The sequence below is a fragment of the Myotis davidii genome, unplaced genomic scaffold (assembly GCF_000327345.1).
Source record: "Myotis davidii unplaced genomic scaffold, ASM32734v1 scaffold86, whole genome shotgun sequence".
Lineage (NCBI taxonomy): Eukaryota > Metazoa > Chordata > Mammalia > Chiroptera > Vespertilionidae > Myotis > Myotis davidii.
The window spans coordinates 586,271-595,003 of record NW_006298058.1 but is presented as its reverse complement, the minus strand read 5'-3'; the positions used below and the strand labels follow the sequence as shown (position 1 = coordinate 595,003).

General features: G+C 38.7%; 1 protein-coding gene across 1 annotated transcript in view; it reads right to left on the bottom strand.

Annotated features, from left to right (window-relative positions):
* Positions 1-832: 832 nt before the first annotated feature.
* LOC102761440 overlaps positions 833-8,733 on the bottom strand; it is a 19,930-nt gene continuing 12,029 nt past the window's right edge. The window contains exon 3 of the mRNA XM_015570518.1: positions 833-1,076. Within this exon, the coding sequence (XP_015426004.1) occupies positions 1,052-1,076 (25 nt within the window). The 3' untranslated portion in view covers positions 833-1,051. The remainder of the gene's footprint in view (positions 1,077-8,733) is intronic.

The following is an 8,733-nucleotide window of genomic DNA, read 5'->3' as shown; positions in this document are numbered from 1 at the left end:
TCTGAAAGCAGAATTCAACCTACTTCATTTAAAAATGCACTAGCACAGGTGTAAAAAAGTATTTCTTAATACCAAGAAGCACTTTAAGTTCACAGAAACTTAAAGGTGAAGATAAGGTGAAGAAGTAAAGTGAGCAAGTGTAGGTAATTCTTTCAAAAAGGCTGAGATGAGAAAGGGTGAACTAGGCAGGGAGGTTAGTACTGAAGGAGAACTTAGATTTTGTGTGTGTTTCTTTGACTGTTTAATGTATGTTTGCGCATGTGTGTGTTTTTACGATGGGTAAAATGGGACTATATGCTATGACAGACACAGGGATTATGACAAACAAGTATAAATAAGTTTTATATGTAAGAAGTGGAAAACATCAGAAAAATGAGAAAGTAGGACCAAAAAAACTATGGATGATAGTTATGTAGTAAATTGGAGTCTGCTTTAGAAAGCAATCATTCACAATCTACTTGTCTTTAAAGGAGTCATCTATAATAATAAAAGCATAATATGCTAATTAGACCCAACAGCCGAATGACCTTCCAGACATCCTTCAGGACAAAGTCATGGCAGCAGGGGCCAAGGCAGAGGCAGTTAGGGGTGATCAGGCAGGCAGGTGAGCAGTTAGGGGTGATGAGACAGGCAGGCAGAATGGTTAGGGGCGATCAGACAGGAAGGCAGGCAAGCAGTTAGAAGCCAGAGGTCCTGCAGGCGGTAGGACATCCCCCAAGGGGTCACAGATTGCAAGAGGGTGTGGACCAGGCTGAGAGATCTTCCCACCCCCCCGTGCACGAATTTCATTCACCGGGCCTCTAGTTAACAAATAAAACCACATAAATGTTCCTTGTTGTTAGGCACACAAATATCTTTTAATTTACACAAGAGATGCAGACTTTAAAAAGCTGCTTTTAGTAAACTGGATTCCCACTAGTTTACATCATCAGATCGGGTATTGCCTCTGTGTTCAGTGCTGGGCCAGGTGGGAGAGTCTCCAAATGAAGAAATTGGTTCTAAACTTCATACTTGGGAAGGTCCACGTATGAAAAGATTCTTCTATACAATATTACTCAGAATTCTTCCATAAAATGCTTAATTAATGAACAAAAAGAATAATAATGCCTTTCAAAATTGAAATATGTCATTTGTATTTCTTAACACTGTAGAGCAAAAATACAACGGTTGGCTTGCAAATTAGAACAAAGTATTTCCCTTTAAAACAAAATCATTTATTTTTTTAAGTTCATGGCTTTGAAAGGTCATTTTAGTAACTGAATAATGGCATTTATTCTCTAGATAAAATGTTGTAAAGTGTCATGTAAGCTTTTCTTTTCTTTCATGGACCAGTTTAATTGTTAAAATTTGGGTAATGTGATTACTTCCTTTAGAATCAGTTCTACCTTATTTTCAAGAAGATATATGTTGGTGATAGAAATAAATTCATGTTTTTTGACACTGAAATTCCCAAAACTACATGTTAGTCATCTGCTCCATGCTCATTTTAAATCTCTCTGGTATATTTTTGAAACTTCACATTGTGAATCATAAAATAAATGTTAAAATCTTATAGCTACATTGGGAAGGCTCTAAAATTGATACAACTTTTATCATTAGGTCACATGATATTCAATAGCAAAGAGGAAGTAAAATAAAATAAAGAATTAGGCTCATCATAAATTAGGACATAATATGTACAAATTCTGGTCATAGTGCTTTCATCACATTTATTTACTTCTCCACTCATTTCATTGACTCAACAAATATTGGGCTAACCACCAAAGGGATAAAAATGAAAAGACCTTGTCTCTCTCCTCTGTCATCAAAAGAGACAGACATGGAAATGACAGATGTAATACAGTAAGCTAAAATTATCACAGAAGTGGGTACGTAGTGCTGTGGGAGCACAGGGGAAGAAGCTACGCTGGAGATAGAAGAACTACTCAAGCCTTAACTGGCAGATCTTAGCCACCGATTAGAGGAGGTAAAGTCAAAGAAGAAATCTGAGATAAGTTCATATATCTGACTGGGACAACTAGCTGGTGTAGATTTCTGAGTGAGGAAACAGAGGAAGGGGAACAGATCTGGAGTTGTGGAAAAGGGGTGATGATTTAAAAATTGTACCTATTACGTGTGAGATACCTACCTATTAAACAACTGGGTTGGGTGCCTAATAATTAGTGTATGTGCAAGTCTGAATTCAGAACAGAATTCCAAGCTGAACAGAGTTGAAAGTAGGTTTGAAGCCAAGGATATAAATGAAATTTCCCATAGGTATCAGAAATAGGAGATCATGAAGCATTAATTTTTGTGAGCAATAGAGTAAACTAAATCGACTAATATTTTTAGAAGTAGAGGCCTGATGCACTAAATTCGTACAACAGTAGGCCTTGGCAGCCCTGGCTGCCTTCCTCGCAGCCCTGGCTTTGTCCAGAAGGTCATCCAGAAGGTCGTTCTGCTGTTCAGCCATTCGGTCGATTTGCATATTGTGGTTTTATTATTATAAATGCCTTGAACTCCAGAATCACATCACATTCCCTAGTGGAAATTAAAGCCATACTTTATTAGAGATACTGAAGAATTTTAATGGGTGATAGCTTCAGACAGTTCTATTTGGTGATGCCTAATATCTTGCTCCCTGCACTCCTAGCTTCTGCTACCTCAAGTGCTCCATGACACATCCCACCCGTTCTTTTCCAAATTCTTAGTTCATCATTGGGAATCTTGGTTTGACTTGGCTCCACATTCAATTTATAGATTCCTCCTGACCTCCTGGTTTTAACATTGGCTGCTCCCCACCTTCATCCTCTGAGATTACAAACGGAGCCAAATGCCTGTGTGCTGCACTGCACCGTGGCTGCACCACCCCCTTTGCTGCTTTTGACATACCAGAAGCAATTCCAGACTCTTCTGAGGCAATTAAAGATTGAACTAGCAGTATTATGCAAATCTTCTGAAAATACTTGATTGCAAGTATTAAGAAATAAGGCATGCTGAGTTTATTCTTGCATTATTTAATTAAATGGCATTTATAACTATCAATAATTAGATAACAGTTACATGTACAACCTCTTCAAATTTTACAAAGTAGAGGAAATGGCATGATAAAATCTGGTCTCTCAGAGTAAACACAGAAGTTCAAAGGCCCTAGGAAACTAAAATTTAACTGCTTCTGACACTGGCAATGAAATTTAATTGGGCTTAAATTATTTGTTAAAAGCTTCAAAAATGCCCTTGAAATAATGTAGGTTCAAAATAGTTACCTCCTAAGCTGCAGTTAAGTTACAACACAATCATTTTAAATTTATTTATTCATATTCAATTTCACAACCATCACCTCTCTCTGCAGTCTGAGTTTATCGAATGGCTTTGCATAATACCAAGAGTTTGCCAGTACATTCATGATGGTAGCTATTGCCCCAATAGGCCAAGAGAACAAACAGACTGGGGGTTGCAGTAAGGATATTTATGATCCTCTTCCCACATTTCCCCCTTAAACTATAGAGAAGCAAGATTCGCCATCATTTTTCTCTTCACCCTCATGTCAGATATTGCTGATACCCTGTACAGTTCAGCCCTTGGACTTCAGAGGAATAACGTCTAGAAACTACAGTTCTTTCTTGTATTCAGGTCCCTGGGTAAATCCACCACTGACAGGGCCTCCTGTGAGATCTGGAAGGTGGGAGTTATTATTTTTTGTTGGAGGCTGCAGGAAGGCTCACGGGGTTTAACAAACAGCAGAAGTGAGGTTTGACCTGTAGATCTGGCACCATTCTGAGTCTCTTCTAGTGAATGTCACACTTCCAGATTTCCTAAGAGTGGTCGTCCTGGGCTTGGCTCTCCCATCTTCCAAATGGTTGTGTAAGTCTCTAATTCTTGAAGTTAAACTTCTCCCCACTAAGATTCCTTAATGAGCTTCTGTCTTCTCTCACTCACTCCTTTGCAGGACAGGAGTGTGGTTGGTTTGACATATTGAAGTTTGCGGTTAACTGGACGTTTTATCAGCAAGTAGGGTTATTTCATCCTTCACTTTCTGGGATCAGACCCAGAGAGTTCCCCTTTGTTTCTTGCTCCCTGTGGTACACACATCTGGGCAGGTCCCCAAACCTTCTGTATTAGTTTTCTATTGCTGCTATAATACATTACCACAAACCAAGTGGCTTAAAATAGCACATCTTCTATAGATTCAAAGTCTCATTAGGTTAAAGTCACGGTGTCAGCAGGGCTGGGGAGATCCTAGATGAAATTTTGTTTCCTTGCTTTTTCCGAATTCTGTAGACTGTTCACATCCCTTGACTTGTGTGACCCTCCATCATAGACGTTTGCTTCGTCACATGTCCTCCTATAACTTCCTCATCCTTTTAATAAATACCTTTATAATCATATTTGGGCCCACCTGAATAACCCAGGATAAGCTCCCCATCTCAAGATCCTTAACACAATCACATCCACAAAGTCCCCTTGGCAGTGGCAAAAGGTTCACAGCTTTGAAGGATTAGAATGTGGACTTCTTTAGGGCTGGCCATTATTCTGCCAACCACACTTCCCTTCTGGAAGCAGCCTGCCAGCCTCATCCATACTCAAGCAGGTGGCACTGGAGTCTGGCGACCTGGTCCCTGCCTCCCTCTGCAAGCACACCTGAGCTTGCGGGCACCAGTTTTAGATAAACAAACAGCAAAAATCCCACTTTGGATAAAGCCTAAAGTGCATATTCTAATGTAAATTTCACAGAACTCTACATTGAGGGTTATGCACACAAGCAAAACCACTATTTATATTTTCCATCTGGCTAGCAATCATGTTTGGTTGGTTTGCTTTATTGAGAAGGGTAGATGGTAATCCAGTCCCGAAACTCATTATACTCACTCTAGATATTTGATGAACTTCCTGAAAATTCTTTGGTAACGGACATCATTTCCAAATTCTGCAATTCAAGGCACACCTGCATAAATCTATATTTGAGTAAAAAATCACCACAACTTGAATCGTCTGCAAAATGTAATGAATTTTTCAAAGATGTTTTTACCACTTGACACTAAAATACAGTAAAATCATAGCATCCAATATTTTTCAACTTTATATCAGCACAGAATGAAAAGCCTTATGAATGTTGATCAATGAAGCCACTCCATTCATTCTCTTCAGATTAGCAAGCATGCATTATACTGTTCACATTGCCAGGTTCTTCAGCCAATACAATCCTCAGCTAAAAATAAAGTTGTCTTAGTGACATTCATAACTGAATATTTAAATCAATATCAGATGCAGAAATATCCTTGGTGACAAAAGAGCAACTGTGTTTAAAGAGCATAATACCTGCCGGTGCAGGCGCTTCATCATCTGTTTCACTGAGAATAGCATTATTAGGTTAGAACACACCAAAGGATTAATGGAAACTCTTAAATAATATGATGTCAAAGGCAGAAATTACAGTGGCCTGAATTGTCATGCAGCTCAGGGATTCTTTGGCCTAGAAAAGTGCAGGCTGCATATGGTTATCGAAGCCCCCTCCTACTCCTGCACTTTAATTTCTTATACCTTCAGCCATTCATTCATTCATTCATGTTCATTCTTTCACTCATTCTGCATCTATTATGTACCCAACACTGGAGATATGAAAATAAATATGCAGTTTCTACCTTCAACTTGCTTATTCTCTACCAAAGAAGAAAAACATTTAAACAATTAACTCATACTTTTCACATACTATTAAAAGGGGTATAACAGAGGTCACTGAAAGCAAGAGGAGTCAGTAATTCTGGACGGAGAGCTCCCAGGAAGAGGCAACACAGAAAAGTGTGGCTATGTATGGGACTGTGAAGCCTCTTTGTGACTTAATTTCTCTATGCTCCATATTGCTACGTGTTGAACAGAGAGAATGACAGCACGTTATGCAGAATAATTGTTATATAAACATAATAATAAGGATAGAGAGGCAAAACAAATGTTATATATGTGTTTGCTAAATCACTAACGTGGAAGTTTGATAGAAGAGGTAACATTTGAGACAGACTTTGAAGAATCGATAAGCATTTCATCAGGAAAGAAGGAAGGGCATTCTGGGTAAAAGGAAGTTCTACTTCTCTGAGGACAACCCCCTGCTACTGGTGGGGCTACATCTGACCAAAACATCTCGACAATAAGTCATGGACACCTTAATCTAAAACTTTGCACTTCTCAGGAGCTTCATAAAATGCCAATACATCTGTTTCCAGAATAACCCAACTCTCTGGGGGAAGCAGTGGGGCATCTACACTTGCCCTCTTTCTCTAGTCTAAGTAAATCCAACTTCTTCTGGAAGTTCTACCAATGCCTTAAATTGCAAGTCTTATCAATTTTAACTCCAAACCAAATCTCTAGTCTATCCACTTTCCCTTGCCTATCTCACCTCTTATAGAATCACACCTGGACTCTCCATCTCTGCTCTGTTCTCCACAAAGTAGTAGCAAGTCATCTTAACACATAAATCTTTTTGCATTACTCCCCTCTTTAAAACTGTTCACACTGCACTTAGAATAAATCCATACTCCTTATCAACCTACAAGTTTCTTTGTGCTGAAGGCCCTACCTTACTGTTCCACCTTGTTTCTCACTGGCTTTCCATCACTCACTCTGCTCCAACCAGAGCCACCATCTTTGACATCTGCATATAAGCTCTCTTCTGCCTCAAGGCCTTCGTATACCAGGCCCCCTCTACCTGAAATCTCCTTCCTTGCATTCTTTACCTGAAAAACAGCTTCTTATCCTTCAGAGATCACCTTGGGGAAAGGTATCGGGCACTGCCAACTCAGACTGTGTGAGCAAGAAGTCACCCAGTGTTTCTGGGCCTGTGTGTTCCCTTGGAAAATGAAGAGAATGGAGCAGACATGTGCTCATTCCCCTCCAATCTCTTTGCCTTCTTTTTCTACTGTTAAATAAACGTAACCTTGTCACCCTCTTTCTCTCTTCCTTCTGTTTATAAGCAGCCTGAAACCACTTTTTTCAGCCCTCACTTTATTCTATTTCCCTTTAAAAAAAAACTAAAATGGAAAAAGCAGAAATAATGAATATTATTTTCTTCTTTAAGGAAACCTTGAAACAAAAATATGATTGGTGATTCTAGACAAGCAAATTTTAAAAGTGAAAACACACTGTTGTCAGAGTAATGACTCAGGTAGTTAGCCTGGATTTACATGCCACGTGTTCCTACCTGTCTCATTAAGGGGCAAAGATAGCCAAAATAATCTTGAAAAATAATCACTAAGCTGGAGGATTCACATTTTTCAAGTTAAAAACTTACTACAAAATCACAGTATTCAAGACCATGTGGTACTTGAATAAGAATAAACATATAGATAGATCAATAGAATAAAATTGAGAGTCCAGAAATAAACCCTCACATTTATGGTCAAATGATTGCAGCAAGGGTGAAAGACAATTCAATTCTTTCAACAAATAATGCTGGGTCAACTGAACTTCAACAAACAAAAATAAAAATAAAGTTGGATGCCTTCCTCATACCATACACAAACATTAATTCAAAATAGATTAGACCTAAATTAAGCAAGAGCTAAAATTACAAAACACTTTGAAGAAAACCTAAGAATAAATATTAATGAATTTGGATTTTTTGCACAAGTGAAAAAGAAAAAAAAAACACATAAGTTGTACTTCATTAAAATATCAAAACGCTTTCTTTTAATCAAAGTATTAAAGCTTTTGTGCTACAAACTAAACCATCAGAAAAGTGAAAAGACAACCCTCATAAAGGGAGAAATATATGCAAATCATAATCTGAAAAGTGACTTGTACATAGACAATTACAAACCAATAATAAGTACAAATAACTCAATTTACAAATGGATAATATATTAAAAAAGACATTTCTCCAAAGAATGTACATAAATGTCCAATAAGCACACACAAAATAATGTTCAACATCATTAGCCTTTAAGGAAATGCAAATTGCAAATCAAAACCACAATGAAATACCACTTCAATGAGATACTTATAGCATTAAGATGGCTATAATTTTTTTAAAAAAACTAGTATTGGTGAAGATACAGAGAAAACAGAACCCTCATATACTGCTGGAACTAACTGTAAAATGATGCAGTCCCTTTGGAAACCAGTTTGGCATCTCCTCACACTGCTAAACATAAGAGTTATTATCACCCAACAACTCTATTCAAGAGAAATGGAAACATATATCCATACAAAGACTTGTATGTAAGTCTTCAGAACCGCATTATTCATAACAGCCAAAAACTGGAAACAGAAGAAAAGGCCCAAAGCCCTATAGCAGCTTGCACTGCTTCACAGCTGGGCCTCATTTGGGCACCTCCAAACCCCAAACAAGGAAGGGGAATCTGCAGATCCCTTTATAGCTCCGGCTGGGTAGCCTCAGGCAGAGGCTAAATTAGCACCTCATTAGATCCAAGAGCCAGTGTACCCAGTGGTCAGAGTGGGACCATCCAGATTGCAACTCCTCAGATCCATAAGGGACACACTCAGGGGGCCGAGTCAGTGAGCACCAAAGCCCCACTGAAGCAAGTCTTGCCCCATAAGGGGTCTTCAGCACAAAAGTTCTCCCACTGTAGAAACAGCTGATTCTCACAGCCAATTGGCCTGGAGGTCAATTCCTCCCAGTGATACCTACAATAATCAAGGCTTAACTACAACAAGACTGTGCACAAAGCTCACAAAGGGGTGCACCAAGAGTGTCCACCTCAGGTAATTGGGGATGCTGAGCCACTGGGCACTATAGGACAA